Source organism: Polypterus senegalus, chromosome 11 (genome assembly GCF_016835505.1).
Source record: "Polypterus senegalus isolate Bchr_013 chromosome 11, ASM1683550v1, whole genome shotgun sequence".
Taxonomy (NCBI): Eukaryota; Metazoa; Chordata; class Cladistia; order Polypteriformes; family Polypteridae; genus Polypterus; species Polypterus senegalus.
The window spans coordinates 59450889-59472630 of record NC_053164.1 but is presented as its reverse complement, the minus strand read 5'-3'; the positions used below and the strand labels follow the sequence as shown (position 1 = coordinate 59472630).

At 38.8% G+C, this 21742-nt stretch overlaps 1 protein-coding gene across 3 annotated transcripts in view; it reads right to left on the bottom strand.

Moving 5' to 3' along the window:
• Nucleotides 1-20029, bottom strand: part of si:ch1073-280e3.1 (complement factor B) — a 53913-nt gene extending 33884 nt beyond the window's left edge. The window contains exons 1-10 of one of the 3 annotated variants that reach the window (XM_039768743.1): nt 19935-20029; nt 19447-19583; nt 13805-14062; nt 13273-13458; nt 12524-12697; nt 9082-9183; nt 6457-6590; nt 6198-6339; nt 5927-6055; nt 261-356 (exon numbers count right to left, since the gene is read on the bottom strand). In XM_039768743.1, the coding sequence (XP_039624677.1) occupies nt 261-356; nt 5927-6055; nt 6198-6339; nt 6457-6590; nt 9082-9183; nt 12524-12697; nt 13273-13458; nt 13805-14062; nt 19447-19507 (1282 nt within the window). In that variant the 5' untranslated portion in view covers nt 19508-19583; nt 19935-20029. Of the gene's footprint in view, nt 1-260; nt 357-5926; nt 6056-6197; nt 6340-6456; nt 6591-9081; nt 9184-12523; nt 12698-13272; nt 13459-13804; nt 14063-19446; nt 19854-19934 lie in introns of those variants that run through there. The other 2 variants (XM_039768742.1, XM_039768744.1) reach the window with 2 other exon arrangements.
• Nucleotides 20030-21742: the final 1713 nt, after the last annotated feature.

The following is a 21742-nucleotide window of genomic DNA, read 5'->3' as shown; positions in this document are numbered from 1 at the left end:
GTTTTCATATTTTTAAGGTTTTCAATTGGTTAATATATACATGTTTTTTTTATGTTATGAATAATTTAGGATATTTTACCTGGGATATGATGTAAATATGGGACATTATAGCTGTGGCTCTAAAAGATGCAATTTATATTTTTATAGTTCATCTGGCTCCCCCCAGCCTAAATGTGAAACTCCGTCCATGCCTATAAGTGAGGATTAGACAATATTTTACAAAGCAGCAGAATATTTGACAAGTGTGGCCACAGACAAACCCAAATAATCCTGTCGGCTTGGCTCTGAATGGATTCCCAGCAAGTACTCGATTTTCTTCAGCACAAGAACAGGGTTTCCTCCAGTATTTGACTTGCCTACACAAGGACAAAAACACACCATACATAAGTTTTCAAAGCAGGGACACGACTGTTATGCTGCTCCATGTATATGTTATTACATAAATTGGAAAAAGAGAAAGTAACTTAGAAGCCTCAAATACTTTTGCTGTTCCCAAATCAGTGGTTACATTAATAATTAAAGGAATAAAGACAATAAAGTGTAATTTGATCTAATTATGAAATGCAGAGAGATTTTAAAAGTATTCAGTGCTAAATTGAAGTAGAGGGAACAAAACTGTAAACTAGTTGTAATTTTGAACCACCTTGTTCTTCTATATGATGGCTGGAAGACAACTCAATATATTTGATCATTTGTTTCTCCAACATTAACTTTAATAAATCATTTTATTTATACAATTTTTTCATCACACCTCATATATACAGTGTACATATACACTCACCTTAAGGATTATTAGGAACACCTGTTCAATTTCTCATTAATGTAATTATCTAATCAACCAATCACATGGCAGTTGCTTCAATGCATTTAGGGGTGTGGTCCTGGTCAAGACAATCTCCTGAACTCCAAACTGAATGTCAGAATGGGAAAGAAAGGTGATTTAAGCAATTTTGAGCGTGGCATGGTTGTTGGTGCCAGACGGGCCGGTCTGAGTATTTCACAATCTGCTCAGTTACTGGGATTTTCACGCACAACCATTTCTAGGGTTTACAAAGAATGGTGTGAAAAGGGAAAAACATCCAGTATGCGGCAGTCCTGTGGGCGAAAATGCCTTGTTGATGCTAGAGGTCAGAGGAGAATGGGCCGACTGATTCAAGCTGATAGAAGAGCAACTTTGACTGAAATAACCACTCGTTACAACCGAGGTATGCAGCAAAGCATTTGTGAAGCCACAACACGCACAACCTTGAGGCGGATGGGCTACAACAGCAGAAGACCCCACCGGGTACCACTCACCTCCACTACAAATAGGAAAAAGAGGCTACAATTTGCACAAGTTCACCAAAATTGGACAGTTGAAGACTGGAAAAATGTTGCCTGGTCTGATGAGTCTCGATTTCTGTTGAGACATTCAAATGGTAGAGTCAGAATTTGTCGTAAACAGAATGAGAACATGGATCCATCATGCCTTGTTACCACTGTGCAGGCTGGTGCTGGTGGTGTAATGGTGTGGGGGATGTTTTCTTGGCACACTTTAGGCCCCTTAGTGCCAATTGGGCATCGTTTAAATGCCACGGGCTACCTGAGCATTGTTTCTGACCATGTCCATCCCTTCATGACCACCATGTACCCATCCTCTGATGGCTACTTCCAGCAGGATAATGCACCATGTCACAAAGCTCGAATCATTTCAAATTGGTTTCTTGAACATGACAATGAGTTCACTGTACTAAAATGGCCCCCACAGTCACCAGATCTCAAACCAATAGAGCATCTTTGGGATGTGGTGGAACGGAGCTTCGTGCCCTGGATGTGCATCCCACAAATCTCCATCAACTGCAAGATGCTATCCTATCAATATGGGCCAACATTTCTAAAGAATGCTTTCAGCACCTTGTTGAATCAATGCCACGTAGAATTAAGGCAGTTCTGAAGGCGAAAGGGGTTCAAACACCGTATTAGTATGGTGTTTCTAATAATCCTTTAGGTGAGTGTATATATATATATATATAAAATATATTGTAAGTGCGGAACTGGATGGACTGACATCCTGACTAAGGTTGGGAATGGAGACACAACCCAGCCAGGACGGTCCTCATTTTCTGTCCCAATGGGGTTGATCAGATAATGAATGGACAAGGTATAAGTAGACCATGTGAACGATTTATCCCCCAGCACAAACGCTGGCAGTGCTTTCCTGGCTGGAGCCCATTATGGACACTCACAGGGTTGCCTGGATATCGTAGTATGGAAGGGCAACCTTGTCAGGGTCCTAGGGCACGGCAATGAGTGTTGTGAAGAATGGACCTCTCAGCTTGCAATGACATGACACCGGAAGTGATCCCGGGTCCAGCAAAGAAGGAGCCACTCTGCCTTATCCGGCTGATTCACTTGGGAAGAATCATGTGGGGGAAAGGAAAGAGACAGAGAAGAATGTAAATTATTGGATTGTTAAAAAGTCTGTGAACATGACTCTTGGTAATAAAAACTTTTTATTTTATCCCTAAACTGTGTTTGGTGTGTCCGATGTTTGGGGCTCAGTGGCAGCCCCTTCTGGTCACAACATAAAAATATATCCCACACTGATATATTGAGTGAAATACTAAAATTGATTTACAGTAGCACAAAAACAACAAAGGACCAGGAGCAGAGACATAATTGTAAGCAAAAATAAAGATCATAATAGGAACGAACTAGAAAGTAATAAAAAGTATCAAAACATTAATCAAAAAATGGAGAAAGCCAGCCTAAAGACTGTTAACCAAAAAAAACTTTTAAACAATGATGGCTAATGTTTTTGAGTCTATTCTGCAATCTCACATGTGGAACAGATGTCTGTGTAGCCTTCCTTTTAAAACATCTCAATTATTACAGTATGTCCAACTCAACATACAGTACTTCGAGTAACACAAATGACACCAGGAAGGTATAGAAATAATTGTCACATTCAATAACTGTTGACAAATTTGAAATCACCATGTATCAAAATCCCAAATAGGTGCAAAATATAACAAAAAGGCCATAAAAAATAAAAAACAAAACCACTTCATAACAGCTGAGTGAGTAAAAAACCCAAACAGTTGTGTTGAAGTTGTGAGGTTGCAGCTTTAATCATTGCATGCCAATAGTGCCTCAATGAAGATAACCTTATACTAATTATGAAAAGCATTTTAGGCTAAGATTAAGAATAAACCAATATTAAATTAAATTTATAAACTGTATATATAAAAGTCAATGTGTGTGTGTATGTATGTTCCAGCATCACTTATAACGGCTGGAGCGATTTTCATGAAACTCAGTGCACGTTTCTCATTGGTTGACTAAAAATACTGTAGGATGAAATCAGCCCTAAACCACCCCCTTCTGGGTAGGGTGGGGGGTTGATCTGGTATGCATGTTATCATCCAGTTGACACTCGGAACGACCACCAGAGGGCGAACTGGAGTTGACTGCCAGGATCCTTTAAGTTTGAGCACCACCGCGCCCCTCTTGCTTTTGAAATTAAATAGAGTTGGCCGGTTCCCAGCGTCATCTGGATGATAACATACATACAAGACCGCAAGACAAGTACATTAGTGAGTCTTCATTGTTTGTTAAATTATTTTTAAAGTTGCTCCCAGGCAATGTTGGGTATTTCAGCTAGTTAATGATGATTTTACTCAGCTCACCAATGCACCAATAACAGCTGAAGACTAGCTTGACATAGTATTATACAATAATCAGAACAAAATTTACAAAATAAAGGTTTAAAAAACAATTAGAATCAACTGATCAAACCGGTATACATGGTGCATTGCCGATTCTAAATTGTCCCTAGTGTGTGCTTGGTGTGTGTGTGTGTGTGTGTACCCTGTGGTGGGCTGGCGCCCTACCCAGGGTTTGTTTCCTGCCTTGTGCTCTGTGTTGGCTAGGATTGGCTCCAGCAGACCCCCCGTGACCCTGTAGTTAGGATATAGCAGGTTGGATAATGGATGAATTTACATATTCAGTTACTTTAATAAATAACACACTTCCTGATGCAGAGATGCTCCAGGAACAATCAAGCAGATTTAAATCCTTACTACATAAGAAGGAAATCAAATAGAACTCAGAAAATGAGTTACGAGAAAGAAACTACCAAAGAAAAAACAGTAATGACCTCAAAAACATCACAAGGGCCAATTGCAAGGATAAAGAAAGTATGAAAGCAACAGTAAAAACAATAAAAGTACAATTAGAATGACAGGGAGGAAAGAAATGCTTATAAACAAAAGACAACAGCAAGAGATTCTTTCAGATTTTTAGCAGCACAAAATAGTTAAACTGTAATAGAAACACTTGGAACAGTTAATAGGAAATAAGTAAATAAAGCAAATTAACAAAGTTTAACATGAGATGAGGTGTATGATATGGGAATTGAACTGATAACCTGTCAGTTTAAAATGCAGTGCTTTAGCAGCTACGGTACAATTCTTGCTGAGTTAGGGACAGCTCTGTACTAAATGCTGGTGTATATAAAGGCTGTTTAGGTACAGTGAATGTAAGAGCCATTTCCTAGATACTATACATTAGAAACATAAATGTTTTACTAAATGATAGTGCATAATCTATGGGAGGTTCCTATAACCCCCATAAGTTGAATTGAATTGCTATTTCTAACTGCCCTGACTAAATATTATTCTCAGTTAGTGATCAGCCTTGCCATGTGTAAGGTGTAGAGGGCACATGGTTTTAAACCGTGCCTTTCGTGCCTTACGAGCCTTTTAAGAATTGAGTACCTTGTGTGTGTGTTTTGTGTGTCAAGTAACATGTAAGGCAAGCACTTAATTTTTTGCTTTGAATTTTCACTTAACATTTTAAAACAAACTTTTGGACTGAGAGATTTCTTTCAGTATGCGTTTTAACCGCTACAGTAAATGTTGGGATAATCATGAGATTTAACACTTGGCATTTAATTTTTATTTTCTGAAGTATCCATGGATAAAAATCTAAGCTGTTCTTGAAACAAAACATAGATTTAGTCTCAGACACAACTTTTTATGAACCACTTCACCTGAGAATATACCAGAATTCGTGAAACTGTAACCTTTGACTATTTAAAAAAAGCTTTAATGCATCTTGTGGTGTATGGCCAGCCATTTATCTCGGACAATACCCCCAAGCCACCAGGTGGAGCCCTCCCTACAGTATGGAGGTTCCCCGAAGACCAGCAGGGCATCACGGACATTGCAGTTTTTATACGCAGCCCTGCTGGATGCTGTGGGGGCCACTAGGAGACGCTGCAGGGGGGAACAACGGGAATTTTCCCTACACTCGAGAAGCACACATGGACAAGGGGAATGACGTGCTTCCGGGGTGAAGAAAAGGACTTTTTACCTGACCCGGAAGTGATACAAGATCACATGGACAGGGGATTGGGAACACTTCCGGGTCAGGGAATATAAAAGGACTATGGGAGCTCCCAGACGGCGAGCTGAACTGGGTGGAAGGGTGACAACGCGTCTGGGAGTGGAGGATTGGTTTATTGTGTTTGATTATTGTTGGTTTATGAGTATTGTGGAGGAGAGGGTGCTTTCTGCACTGTGGCGATTAAATAAAGTCAATTATTGGACTTTTACCTGGTGTTTGGAGTTGTGGACAAGGGTTCAAGGGAGCGAGAGTGCCCCCTATCTGTCTCAATCTGTAGTATCACCTTACAAGTAATCATAAATTAGGGGTAAAAACATCCAACAGACAACTAATGAGTTAATCTATGATCATGTTTGTTTCCAAGAACTTTTAAAGGATCTTTTTATTTGGTAAAAAATGAAATGTGTTTTGACAAGTCAGTTCCATGTATACAAAGAATAAGTAAGTAAAAATAGAGAGTAACAGCAATCATACTAAATGCCTATAAAACTATAATATAACAAAAAAACAAAACAAAACAAACAAAAAATAACAGTACCATCTGTTAAAATGATGAAGACATGACGCGTCTTCTGAAACTGATCTGCTTGTTGTGCCCTTTGGAGTACCATCATGTTGTAAGCTTTGTCTAAAGCTGCATAGAGGTTGGTTCCGGTCTCATTATGGTCTGAGGAGAACAGAAGATGTTAGATACATAACAGAATGACCTCACTCCAGAAAAACACAATTCACAATTCAGTACAACTTTTTCTGTTGCTTGGTGACTATAAACTGTACAGTATATTTCTGAAACAGTGCTCTCTTCTCACCTGTATGTTTGAAATTAGTCAGCAGGTACAGTACAGATTCAACATCACTGCTTTGCTCAGGATATTGCAGAGATACAATTTCAATCGCCTTAGAGGCATATGATATTACTTCATAATTTAGGACAACATCATAACTTTCAAGCTGAAACAAAAAAGAGAATGACAACAATTTTATTTTGGCACATCTAGCCGCTCAAGAGAGGCAAACATTAAAAAATGAAGGCCCAGAAGACCTCTGCAGGCTCTTCCTTCATCATACCTTTTCAATTAGTTGTATTACTGTTGACTTAGCTTCTTCAAAGTCTTTGCGTGTGATGCTCCCAGAAGTGTCCAGCATGATATAGATATTCAGTTTACCATCTTTCTCAATCTTAATAGTCCGCCCAAATTGTTCTAATGAAGATAAGGTAAAGCTAACAAACTACTTGTAAGAAGAAAAATAAAGTCCACAAGAAAGAAATCTATACATCATATCTGTACCATATAAAATATATATCCTTTTTAGGTGGAGTATTTCTTTCATTCTCCATCTACCTTTTTTCCAAGAAAAGCTATTCAATTTCTCAGCAATGAAAAAAGAAGACCAACATCCTGTCCAGGTACAGACAGCAGGTGGGTGAGAAGTCAAACAATACCACAGCTTGTAACATTACCAATTAGTGCATACAAGCTGGCCTAGTGGGATTTCAAACTCGAGTTTTATTGACAGTAAGAGTAACTCTTTAGATCAACAAACAACTGCGGCCACAATTTCTATACAAATGAAGCACGTTGGCTTATCACAATCTTATATTCTGCCTCATGGGTTAGAAATGTTACCAGCAGCCACAGGACTGAAATCCGCATTCAGTGAAAAAGTGACATCAGTGTATAAAGTCGAGAGTCCGGGGCAGTTGGGACTCATAGACAATCAGAAGTCGAGCCATTCACACCTGCTTTAACATACATCACAATCCGATGGCACTTGATCACATTAATAAAGGGTGGAATGTGTTAGCAATGGATTCCACAGACTACATTCAGAGTTAGTTAAAAATGGATATCGATCACATTAAACATCAGTGAAAATGTAAAAGTGTCTTTCTATCCACACACAACAGTCAAGTCAGTGAAAATGACAGTAGTATTGAGCAGTGACAGCAGCCAGGTAAGCCATGGGAGGGTGATTAACCCTGACAACTTTGTGTGTTTAAATTATAAGGGCATTGACAGCCATGGACTGTGTGAAGTTGAGCTACCTTCTCCTTCATGAGATTTTCACATTTTTGCTGTCATGTTAAAACACTAAAGTTCTTTATGGCAGTGTGGAAAGTCTCCATCTTTTTGCTTTTTCATGTTGAGTCAGTTTCCATTCTAACTCCGGGTTATTTGCTGTAATACGATTTGTTTTGCAGATAAAAGAGAGCAGACACTGTAGACACATTTTTAATACCAAGTGTAAATGTAATCCAGCTAAAATATATATGACTACACTCTAAACATGTTAAAGGGGGTCAATAGAAGCACAAAAGATCAGTGCAGAACTTGCAGAAGAAAGAATTACCTCATGTTTGGAAACATCTAATATTTTTCCAGGATGCTGGAGAATCTGCAAGCCAGAAGTAGCAACAAAGGCCTTCTTTTCAAACACAGAATTAGAAACGAGAGGGAATGAAAGTTGTCAGGCCGCTAGAGAACAAATTGCCCCAGATCAGACTGTGGTATGAATCTAAAAACCAGAGACTGTCTGGAAGATGTGGGTCTGTAATGGAAAGTAAAGCCTTAGAGTAGGAGACCTAGCAGTTGCTGAATCGTATCTCATCCTGAAGCCTCTGAAACTGATTGTACAGCTTGGTCAGGAGTGACTTTGGGATGAGTTTCAAAGCTAACTCGTATCCATAATCCTGCTGAGACTTGAATAAAGAAGAAAGACTGTGGCACAGTCTCAAGTGACAGGTAAAAGACAGAGCCCAGGATGGTGGTAAGAGGGGCAGAGTAGGCAAGAAACAGAGTGCTGATGTGATGGTTTCATGATGTGTAACTGAGCAATCAACTCCAAGAGGCAGACAGAGATAAAAAAAGTCATTTAGGTAGGCCTAGACAGGGAAAAGAGTTTTGTTTATCTTTCAGATAATTTATACACCGAGTTCTCCTCATGATTACCCCTTCCTTGATTATTATTCTTTTAGGAAAAAGTGTTATGTTATTTAACTTTAGGCATTTTTAATGTTATTATGGATGATAAGGGCTACCATTTATTTCCCCTTCTATGACAAGTATATATTGTGAGCTGGAGGGCTGATCGCACCCCAAATAGATACAGACGCCCCTGGGAAAACCACAAACCCTGAAACACTGACTATCGTCACATTGCTTCTTATCCTTGCACTATAACGCGTAATACAAGCCTCGCGCGGTACTCCGCCAACTTATAAGCCTTGCGCAGCGCCTGTCAGTTTTGGAATTGATTGTTTGCTTTTATCTCTTTCTGCTCCTAGCGGAACTGTCATCTCTGACTTGTCATGGAGCACGTTTAAGCTCATGTGTTTGAATAAAAATCCTTCTTGTTTCTAAGACCTCCTGTGTCTCTGTGCAAATCTGTGTCCCAAGCGTGACAATATACTGTATTGTTAAGAGGACATGGCAGGGGCATGTGCTAGATTGATCATCCAAGTTACTCATAGAAATGCAACAGCACAAGTACCATCCTGGAGAGAAAACCCTAAATTAGGTAATTGTGGATTATCATTCTTTAAATCTACTTCTGTCACACAAAGTCACAGTATCATCATTAGACACAGCCTGAAGCTCAAGTCCGCCTATGATGCTGATGAATGTGTTTGATGTGTCAGCAATATTGCATGTATCTGCTAAATAAATAATAATATAAACTTTAGGTATTTACTCTTTTGTGGCTTCTTATCATCTGAAGAAACCTCCATCACAGCTGAAAGGGACGCCCCAAAAGAAGATATGACATCTTCTGGGGAGTGAAATGTGAACTGTGCTGGTGAAAAGCAAAAAAACAAAAAGAATAGTCATGATTTGATACATTTGACAATGCATTATCTCACAAAAGACTTTACAAGTGCGCTATCTGCACACAGTTGAATTTCTAGCATGAGACACACTCATAGCAAACATTTCAAAGAAAAAACATTGTAGCATTTGGACATTTTGTAATTTGATATATATGGTAGGCATGTTGACAAAGTGATTACTACTGCTATCTCACAACCCTAGACTCTTGGGTTCAAGTTCTAGTCCAGCCATTGTCTGTGTGTATTTTACACACTGTGTTTGTGTGGGTTTTTCACAGGTACAGGTATTCTGATTTTTCTTCTACATCCCAAAATCAGGCGTTGGAGACATTAAACTGGTCCAGTGTGCATGAGTGAGTAAAGTGTTAAATTTGCTCATGGCCAAGTTTGTTCCTGCCCTGATGGGAGAGGCTCCCAAAATCCCAAACTGAATTATACTAGTCTCAACATGGATCAAAAGATTGCCGTGTGGTCCCACATACTAAATTCATGCTACTTAGGATGGTTGGCAAGTGTCCATTGTCCTGATGGGAGTTCCTCTGTGATGAATTAGCGGCATATCAAGGCTTGCCTCCTACCTTCTGCCTGAAGCTGCCAGATAGTCTTTGGCACCCTGCATCCTTGCACAGGAGTAAGCAAATTCAGAACACAAACTGATGCTCACCGACAATGACTGACCCTTAGTAATGAGGGGATGTTTTTACCTTAATTGTCACTTTTAATTACATTGTTTTTAATTATAGTTTGAATGTTGTTATACTACTGTGTTTTAACTATAAGAGACATTCAAAGAAGAACTTCCAAATATTATGTACAATTGCCAATACATTTTTAATGAACTTGAACTTCATTTTGGTTGTTTATTCACTCTGATATATCATCCTGCTCTTTTAATTTTAACCCATGCTTTTTTAATAGAGGAGATATAGCCAGTGTCACACCAATGCTCATGAGAGACAGCAGTGATGGTAATTAACCGCCAGACCAGCGGCTGGCACTGTATACTAATGCCTTCTCTTCTCGTCTCTCTGCAAAATGGGAGATTGACAGCCACTCCATCTCTGATGTCACTTCTTTGTCCATGCACCTGGACATTCCCTTTTCTGCCTCATGAACTCACCTTACGTTAATTCTATTATGAACTTAAGTCTGTGATGATGTTACCACAATGACTACATGGTTTTCTTTGCTTTCAGCCTTACAATTCTACGTGGTCACCATGGTGTTGCCCTGACTCTTTGTTGTATGTCTCCTTTTTTACAACTGACATCATAAAACAAGACATTATGTTAAAAAGAGAATAACTTTCCATCATGTGGCACACATATATACACCACATTTGGTGAGTTATTTGGAAACGTCACAATAACAATTCTTTCATAAAATGTGAGAAACAGACTGAAGACGTGGGAGGAAATGCACATTGACAGAAAAAGAACTTGAAACTCTATGCAATTATACCAATACCAAGACAGCTTGAAATAACATGAATAAGAAATGTTGTTCAAAGTAGTGCACAAGACTCCTAAATGAAGAGTTTTAAGATGTAGATGCAGGTGTAAAGCGCTGCTGAATGTGCTGTCTATGAAGGAGTTATTTGGGTCAGTTAAACAGAAGTAAGTAACAATGGTGGATGTTTGCAGACTAGAAGCACCACAGTGACTGCCATGATTGATTGATGGTCACACTGGGAATCATGAGCCCTTCTTTACCATTACTTAACATGTTTACTGATGAGGGTGAATGGTGACCAGCAAACAACAAGATGCAATGAGAATTGGCTGACTAACACAAATTTCACATTGGGAAGTCTTTTGTGTAATCAGAAGGTGTAAAGTCTGGTTTCCTTACTATTATTGGTATTGGCCACTCTGGTTATATCTGCATTCATGAGTAATAACATTAATATACAGGTAGTCCCCAGGTTACGGACATCCGACCTTTGACATATGAAAGGGGCCGCAGCTGCGACGCATGTGCCTCAGTAACTGCCGCTGCGTCATCTTCGGCCTTGGGACGCTGCAAACGGTGGCTGGATGGAGGGTGGAGGTGGGCGATTTCGCTGCTCGCGCAGTGTAGTGTCCCTCGGGCGGCTTCCAGCGGCAAGCGGTTTCACTGCCCGCCCACCACATACGGCTGCCCCGTTCGTTCTAGGTGGGCTGCTGGTAATGCTGCAAGCGGTGACTGGGTTGTGGCTGAATGGCGGCCATTGAGGGTGAACGGGGTGGGGGGGGGTAGCATTGTAGTGTGCCTCAGATGGCTGAGTGTTGAATGGGGGCGGTGGTGGGCGGATGCTGCAGGCAGCATACTGTAGTGGAGGTGACTTTGAGGTGGGCTGGTGATGAATCGCCCCTGGCTGCCCCCATTCATTCTCAATAGCAAGCCTGCTTGTACTGTTACGCACATAGCAGGAAGTTGTCTCTTGTCAGTAAAGGGTGGTTTAGATCTAATTATGCAAATCTAGATCGTCTGGATGATTTTGATTTACGCAGGGATGATTCCAGTTTGGTGCGAAGACAATTCTTAATGTCGTCAGTTCTCACACTTCTCAATGGTCCGGGATTTTTCAGGTGATTTTCTATGTAATAAACTGAATAAGTTATAGTGTAATGAAAATTGCATAATTAGATCTGGACCACCCTATACATCAGATGTGTGGACAACTGGTGTCTTCCTGCTGTGATAACGTGTACAGTGCTGTGCAGAAGAGCTCATCTTAACATTTTGTCTTCACCCTTCAAGAATGTCTCTGAAACACAAATCTGATGCAAGTGCTGGTGATAGAGTAAAGAAGAGAAAAACCATCACCATTGAAAATAAAGTAGAAATAATAAAAAGGTCAGAGAGAGGTGAAACTCCATCATTCATTGGCAGAGCACTTGGTTACAGTCAGTCAACAATAGCATTTATTACAAAACTAGAGTCTCTATCTCATATGTAACCCGGGGACTGCCTGTAGTCTAATGTATGTTTCTTATGTTCTGTTTCCTCCAATGTCTTTGTAGTGCTGCTTAATCAATGAACTGATGTAAGACTGCGTGAGTGTGCTTCTAAAAAATGGGAGAAATTTTATTTTACTTTTAATAAAATAATCAAAAAGAATAAGTTTTATTTTACTGCTAGGAACAATCTTTACCCGATGATTTTCACATTTTGTCTTTGTACTCCTTATTTCATTAATTTTATCCTCTTGAACTATTCGAATAGGACTATTATTGTCATAAATATGCAGGATCAGACCCCAATCCTTCAAAATGTCCTAAAAAAGGAATACCCCAGAAAGCCAATCAAAGATCAGAAACTTACAGTAACAGTAAGGCTGAGATCCACTCCATTCTAGTGACTCTAGGCACAGCCTCTCACTGGAACCAAACAAAAGGAGACCTGTCTGACAGCGGTACTGCACCTTGTCGTTAATTCGGTAGTGAGAACCTGTCTTTGTTGCGCCAGTGGGGATTCCAGGGTTTGGACAATCACTTGCTGAAAAAATTGATTTGAAGTATCATCAGTTCCATAGTACAGTTCACAGTAGGAAGTCTAGAAGGACCTGTCTAGTCACATCTCAAAGTTAATACCTTAAGATACTCAGAATAGACACTGCTAGCCATCCCTTATCATTAGAATGTGCAAACTGAACTTGAAAGTACTTGTATGTTCACTTCTCGCTTTGGATTTAATAGGCAAGTTCATATTTAATGTGCCATAGTTGATGTGTCTGCTAATCTCACAATTACTCCATTGAACAAACTTCCAATCAACATAAGCTACCTTGATAAGCGCACTATGGTGATTATGAAGAAACTTTAACTTTCCATCAGTCAAAGTTAAACCCCTTACCAAGTCTAGGTGTAAAGTTAAAACGATAATCAGTCAAATCAAGCCAAGTTAGTCATAACAGGCAAATTTTTAAGGCACTTCTTGGGTTCAATGTTTAATTGTTTTCAAGTATACTGAACATTTCGGCTTTTGTCTCCTTTCCTGAGAATATGCCATCACCCTAATTTGTTGTATACTACTACTGTAATTTATATCACAGTTTAAAATTAAGATCTTACTGCCATCATCACAGATCGGTGTAGTACCAGTCCATTTGCCGTCAGCAGTGCAGTTCCTCACTGGTGACCCTCGTAGTGTATATCCAGAGTGACACATAAAATGTAGAGTCTCTCCTTCTTGAAAACTGCCTTTGTGAGGCTGAAAATCTCCATTCTCAAACTCAAGCTGAGGTGGACATGTGATTTCTAGTAGAATAACAGATATAGAGAGGGTTTTAGATGGCTGAATTGATGTCACTTTACTCCATCTAGTACAAGTGACTTGCCTCATCTACAACCTTGTATGCACATGATTCCTCCAACTGTTTGAGGAAGTTCCTAGTCACCTACTAATGGAAATCACTTGTGACACTTAAGAAACTAAATCATTCATTGCCATAACAACATCAGTAGCATGGAATATGATATGGTAAAGCTCATACAAAGAAAAACTTTACATAGCTGGTTAACTACCAGTCGTTCTCTCAAGTACAGATAATACCAGCACATTCCCTTTTATATATCATGCCACTTTTGTGGGATCATCAATTACTTCTGCATGAAGCATTTTTGACTCTTTGACCCACTGGTGATGTCATTGCACTCCACTGGCCAATGGCTTGACAGAATCTGGATATGGTTGGATAAGGATAGTGTCCTGGTGGGCAGTGGTAGGTCAGAATGCTTCCAACTTTGCCTTCTTCTGAGTAGGAGACAGTGCCTCCGCCAAAAATGGAGATGGTCATTGGACAGGATATTATCTTGTCTTCTTCAGTAAACTCATCATCAGGTTCAGGGTCTTCGCTTAGTCCTGAAAATACAAACATGATGCTGAAGAATCAAGCAATTGTAACCCACAAGATAAGATAACATTCCAACACACTTAATCTAATTCAGGGTCAGCATTAGGTGCAAGAAAAGAAACAGCCCTAGATAATGGTAATATTTTTATTTTTAAAATGTGTATAAGTTACCAAGTGTGTTTAATGTATCATGATGTATAATGAAGATTTTATCAAATAGTTTTACCTCCTCTATCTATTATTTTAATTTTGATCTTCATAAATCGCAACTCTGAATTCTGCTCTGAGTGACCTATTAGGATTTTTCTGATTCTTGACTTAGTGTTCATAGACTCCATAAGTGTTTGTTTAGGTTGGGAACATTTAATCAGATGCCATTTTGTATGTTTGGTCACTATGATGCAGGATGGAGGATGAACTGTAACAGCTACGATGACCACTCTTCTTAAACAACCTCTCAATATTAGGCAATTAAGAGAAAGACTTCTCAAGAGAAACACATTCGAACAAATTGACAAGTGAGGTTGGGCAATTTTGGTTAACTTTAGCTTCAATTTGTCTTCAACTTTGGTTTTATCCCTAAAATGTTGGCCAATGATCACACTACTTTAGTTATTGTCTAAAACAATTGCTTGGTTTTGTCCTGAAAAAAGCTCTCTTTTCATCTCTGTCACTCATAACCACAGTCTGCCTAATAGGACACACAAATTGCCCTATTCAAACATCACAAGCAGGAGATGGAATAAAGCAGCAGATTTAAGTGTTAGAAATAAGAAGTAGATTGCTAGAGTATAAACTTAATAAGTTCCTTGCTCATGCTAGAACTCAATTATTTATTGCTACTTCTGTTATTTTAAGATGTTATAAAGAGAAAATATGACTACATTTTGAAACATTTATTACAAAATGTGCCTTAGCTTTTATCTTATAAAAGTTATAGCAGTTTTAAGATAGAAAGTATCATAATAAAATATGGAAGATGAGTGTTTTTTGGGATGCTGGAGGAAAAAGATTTGTTAAGGTAAGTATATCAGCAACAGAGATTAAAAAATACTTTGGGACATTTATAATGTCTCTGGTAAATGATAATGAGTTGTCCAACGATCCATACATTCACTTTGTTGCACTGCTTAATTTACTGCAAGGGTCATGGCAACAAGAGCCTGTCCCAGTAACATCATCCAAAAGGGAGGAAGTATGTGGTAAACAGTTGACTATCATGCTTCATCATAATGTAATGTAGATATATTCTTGTGTCTAAAAAGTAGAGTATAGAAGACAAAGCATAAAAAATAAGCATACAGTAAAGTTACTGCTAAGTCCTTGGTGCCTAAGAAACAGCATCATCCAGTCCACCATGCATCATCACACCTGCTTAATGCAGAAGAGGGTCATAGGGACCTGAGCCTATCCCAGCAACGTTAGTCACATAAAGCAGCTTCTATTTCCATTTATCCCTAATGACAACACTTTCACTGCCAGTTCACAAAAAGACAGAGCTCATCCCAGCATTATTAGAAAATATTCAAGAACACTTGTGAATGTGATTCCACTCAGCTTGAGGGAACATTCATGTTCAGAACAGGCCAACACATAACAAAAGTATTTTTTGTCATACATATAAGATCAGGGGCATCATGTATAAATGGTGTGCACTCCTATTTCCACGGTCACATCGCAATGTATAAAACCTAAACTTGGTGTAAAGCCACACACATTTTCATGGTAGCTCAAACCCTAGCATGCGCAAGTTCTCCGCTTGGTTTTGCAAACTGGAGGCACCCAGCGTCAAAGCAGTGCTTTTGTTCCAGTGTGGTTTCCCTTTCTTTTTTAGATCCACATCCCAAACGTGGATTTATCATATACACCGAAATTAACTGAATATCCTTTATTAATTTAAGGCATCTGATTGTAATTAGCCTGTAACAATATAATGGTCCACGGAATGGCCAAACTATTCCAAATAATACAGCTCCTTTAGCATTGTTACTCTCACTGCACCACTCGGAGTATTTATATCACTGTATCTGAGTGTGGAATCACAGCTGTACAGCAGCTGATCAGAAAGAGAATTATCGGGATACAGCATCAAGCACACCCTGCCTCAGCCATGCACGCATTCCATACGACAAACACTTCAGAGCTTTTCCTGTACTGACCTCACGGTTAAGAAACAGTTTCATCCCAAGAACTATAAACACACTCAATCAGACCATCAAGTTTCTGGTAGAACTGTTTGTACTTATAAGTATAATTACCTCATATAAACTTGCAATACAGTTATAATATTGCATGACCTTATTATTGCACACACCTTTATAAAGTGCGTATTTACATATGATGATGATATCATTTTTAAGATGAAATGCAGCAAAATATGTTTATTACATTATACAGATAAAATGTTAGCATCATTTAAATAATGTATATTGTTAATAATTAAACATGTGAGAACACGGTGTCGCAGCTAGTTCAGGGATTGTTCCTACCTCGCACTGTATTCTTGCTGGGGCTTGCGTGACACTGGAAGGATAGATGGATAGAACAATTTAATATCTACTACGAAAATATTTCAATGTTCCATAAAAGTTTTGAAGCATCGGTGTTCCATGCTTACAGATGGCTTAACATCTATTACAGAGCTTATTGTGTGGCGATTGGTTACTTCGAAAAAGAAAAGGAAGGACAGGAATTGGAGGTTAGTACATTTGAAAGAGACAGTACTGCTGCAATAAATTATTTCGTCGAAAGCGCAGCAAGCATCTTGCATGAGGCTGGAACAATCTCTTGATGGGGCACCAGCTTATCACTATCACTGCACCACCGTGTTCCCATGTTTAATACATGTTTTAATTGCTATGATATGAATACTGAAATGATAACAAGTATACATCTCAGTATTTAAATTATTCAGAGAGCTGTAATATCACAAATGTAATTGATTCCGTGTCCTGTCGGAGGAAGAGAAAGCCATTTTATGAAGCACATAGTGATTCACACACTTAGAGCACATAGAAGAACATATACAATACAAAGCATTCAACGTGCTACTTTAGTTACGATGGTATTTGAGAAACTAGTAAATTAAACGATTTAAAGATGAAGTTTATGATGTTTTACTTTAATGACACAATAAACTACGTGATTAAAGAGGAAATGTTGAGATTAAAGTTGACTTTTTCCCCACTGTGTTCCTATTTTTTTTTTCTCTGTACCCTAATAAGCTTCCATATGATGGTGGACTACGGCTTGCCTTTTAACGGTGACAGTGATATCTGACAACTTTTTTATTTCGGGCACTATGACTTTGTGAACTTGAGCTTTCGAGTTTCTCAGTCACTCTATGTCACTCGATCAACTTCCTTTAGTTGTTTATATCACTGCTTAAACCAACAAATAGTAAGTTTTTCCTTGCCTCCACTTAGTATTTGCTGAAATTCTTATATTTTTCCCCATACTTTTGCCATTGTCTTTTCATAGACCGCTGAGCTTAAGGGCTATTGATACTGATTTGCATATTCAAAGAGTCATAATTCTGGGAGTAGTTGGTGAGTGGCAGCAGCCACATGCATGTGGATTTCTTTTCATGCTGACCAGGATTTATGTAGTGGAAGAACATGGAAGTTGGCAAACACACAGATTAATGCATCTGGATTTTTTTGTGCGTGCGTACATTTCCGCTTTTGTCCGTACACCATATTTAAGTGTGAATTGGTGTTATGCATGAGGCCCCAGGTCATGTTATATGTGTTACCAGCCTCAGGCCTAGAGGAACCTGGTCCAGGTACAAGCCACTGTTGCTTCAGGGTGTAGCCACAGCAATATGGTGAATATAGGGAAATCACATCCTTCACATCTTCTACAACTTTGTGATGGCCAGTGCAATTTTCTAACACTGTGGTGTACTGGACTGGTAACATCACTTCATGAGAGGCCCACCAAAATAAAAAGCTAATTAAAAGGAAAAGCTCAGTTATAGGACACACTCTGGACCCCCTGGAGGTAGTAGTGCAGGAGTGAATTAAAACAAAACTGAGTGCCATTATGAACAATGCTGCACACCCCCTCTCTGACACACTAATACTGAGGGCTTTCAGTCAACATATTATTCACGAGAAGTGTGTCAAGAAACACTGCTGAGGCTCCTTTATACTAAAAAGAATCTGCATAATGCCTCACTGTGACTATGACTGTGACAGCCAAGTCAGAATTTTTCTTTCTTTTTAATTTTCTTGCTTTATAGTTATTCTGGTGTGTGTTCAGACCAAAGTGTGTGTATATTTATTTATTTACTTACTTATCTATCTATTTATGCATTTATTTATTTGAAGAACTTCTGTAAAAAAACAAATTCCCCCCTGGGGCAAAATAATGTTCTGTCTATCTATCTATCTATCTATCTATCTATCTATCTATCTATCTATCTATCTATCTATCTATCTATCTATCTATCTATCTTCTTGCTCTGTAAAGAAACTTCTGTCTTAACTGAGAAAAAACAGATCACATTAGCAGTTTCCTTCCTGTTGTATCTTGCATAGTTGTCATAATGCCCCTTTGATTAATGCTCCTATCTCACTAATCCTGGAATGTGATTTTAAGCTGGATCATTACCTTTATGGAGTTTGCTTATTTTCTCTATGTATGGATATTTTCACTCCGAACTTCATTTTTCATCTAAATTCCAGAGTTCTCATTTAGCTAAGTGGCAACTCTAAATTGGTCTGATATGAATATGCTTTGATGTAGACAAAAGGTTGAATTCTTAAAGGACCGACACCCCAAGGTTTTGTTCATTCCCTGTGCTCAGTCTTGCAGAGTAGCCTCCAGTTCCCAAGACACTATTATGAAAACTTATTCAGATTATTGATTTCTGGATAGTTTACTTTTAGGGGATTGTGTTTATTTAATTTTTTTTTAAGACAACCCCATTGCTTAAGCAGAACAATATAGATTGGCATACAGTAAACTATCAGGAATGTTGAAAATTTAATCCAAGAACTTTTTTTTCACCCAAATAGAAAACAAATCATAATTAGTCAGTCAGTCATTTTCCAACTTGCTTAGTCTTGAACAGGGTTGCAAGGGTCTCCTGGAACCTATCCCAGCTAGCATAGGGCACAAGGCAGGAACAAACCCTGGACAATCCATTGGAGGGCAAACACACTAACCTTCACCCACTATGGCCAATTTAGGATCAGCAATTCACCTAATTTACATGTTTTTAGACCATGGGAGCAAACCGGAACCTCACACAGACATGAGGAAAACATGCAAACTCCATGCAGGGAGGGCCCCGGAAGTGAACCGTGGTGTCCTTACTGTGAGCCAGCATCACTACCACTGCACCACTGTGCCACCCACATCACAAATAAATATCAGTAATTCTTACCTTGACTAGTAGATGTCAAGAGAAAACCCGTGTAGAGTAAAGCGACCAACAGATGCAGCATGTTGTTGGAAATAAGGGGAGACACCTCTGGGGGTAACTATGAGAATGGACTGCAGTCTGCAACTGAAGCTCCACTTCTAAAACAACAATGAATGCAGACACTGTTTAGTTAAGGGCTACTTATTAACTCTACTAACACAGTACAAAAAAAAACAAAAAAAAGAAACAGTTCTCTTTCAAACGCATAAAAAAACCTGGTTAAAGATCACAAGTGTTGCAGATTTAACAAAGTCAGCACTGTTTGTCAGATATCCAGCGCCAGACCTATTAAAATCTGACAGGCCTGTGGCAAGAGCACAAACGTCTATGCTGGAGAACCAGTCAGCTCCGCTCTAATTTTCTCATTCACTGCTGATGACAAAAGGGAAACTTTTCAACATCACTGGGAATTTTTTTAGTTACATAATGTAACTGACTTGCGAATCTACCTGTCAACGGTCTCCTCCTGCCAGTTTTTGCTGGACAGTTCAGGCACATTGAATCATTAAGCCTTGGCAGTTGTTTTTTATGTTATCAATCCACATTTAAACAGAGATTGGTCTTCTCTGGGTGGAATGAGATAATGAAGATAAATATTTTAGATGACCTTTGTAATTGACATTCTTTTTGTCTTTTTTTAAACATTTCCAGTAAATATCTGTATTTACGGAAACAGAAACTGACCCTCCTATTACATAATGCAGTCTATGGAGAAGAAAGAGGAAAGTAAAACTTTCACTCCGAAAGCAACCCATTAAATGTATAGCTGCCTCATCTACATCATGTTACAACACCAGCACTGCAGGAAATGATGCCTGCCGAAGATAAATAATTACAAATAATTAATGTGTCATCAATGTAATGTAGTTGATGGTGAAGCACTTAGCAGTTGTTGAGCTAAGATCCTCTTATCTCTATTAATAATGGCATGACTTAAAGAGTAATTTCTTTCTCCTACAGTTACAAAAATCAGTTCTGTTTATAGTGTCAGCCTTTTTATATAATGTGTCTTTAGTTAAGTTTGTATATATTTGCTATCCTTCTAGTTTTTAATTTCTTTTTATGATATATGAAATGCTTTGTCCCTTAATATATGCTTTGTACACCGCTCAGTCTTCACGCTTATATATCTGGAGTTGCACTAGTTATTTTGAGTGGAAATAACTTGAATAAAGTCATCACTTCATAGAATTAAATTATTCAGTTGCCAACAATGAATTGTTTCAGTAACCTAATGGTTTGAGTTCCAAGATAACAGCATGGTCCGAGACAGCAATTGTATGTTCAAGGCTTAACAGAAGGCAAATAAAGAAATAGTTAATTTACAAAAATATGCAGAAAAGAAGTGCAATTGTCTCAATTAAGGGTAGGAAACTCTCTGTCCATGGGCACATGAGGTGCTGATCATTCATGAAATAGGAGATTATTGCTGTGGTTTTGGATAAGGTGCTGGCAGCCATTATTTAGATTTAGATTATCTAAAACAGTGTCTAAAATCTACAGCTGCAATGAGCTTATGAGAGCTCATACTAGGAACTGTAGCAATAACTTTAGTATAACTCCCTTATCATCTGAATTCAGTGTATGTTGACCAAAACTTTTAGTTTAGTTTCCCTGTCAATATAATGTAACATCTTTCAGGGTTCACTATTGCATCAGTGAATACTGTAGATCAGAATAAAATACCTGCACAATGAAATCTCCAGCAATCCATCCATTACCCTACCCGCTATATCGTAACTACAGGGTCACAAGGGTCTGCTGGAGCCAATCTCAGCCAACACAGGGTGTAAGGCAGGAAACAAACTCCAGGCAGGGTGCCAGCCCACTGCAGGGCACGCACACACACAACCACACTAGGGACAATTTAGGAACACCAATGCACCTAACCTGCATGTCTTTGGACTGTGGGAGGAAAGCCACACAGACACGGGGAGGACCCGGGAAGTGAACCCAGGCTTCCTTATTGTGAGGCAGCAGCGCTACCCACTGCGCCACCTTACCGTCCACAATCAAATCTCATTTCAGACAAACCTGAACCCTAGCAGTCAAATGTGTCCTTTGTGAAAATATTACAGTATTTCAGGTTTTATGGAACTAAGATGTGAGAGCACTTTCTCCTTTTGAGATCATGATATTTAATAACTTACTGTCTTTAATGAACATTATGTGTCTTTGACTTCTATGAAGTGGAATGTGAGATTTATATGAAATACAAAAACGTATCAAAAGTATTTTGCGGTAAAATGAAGTGGAC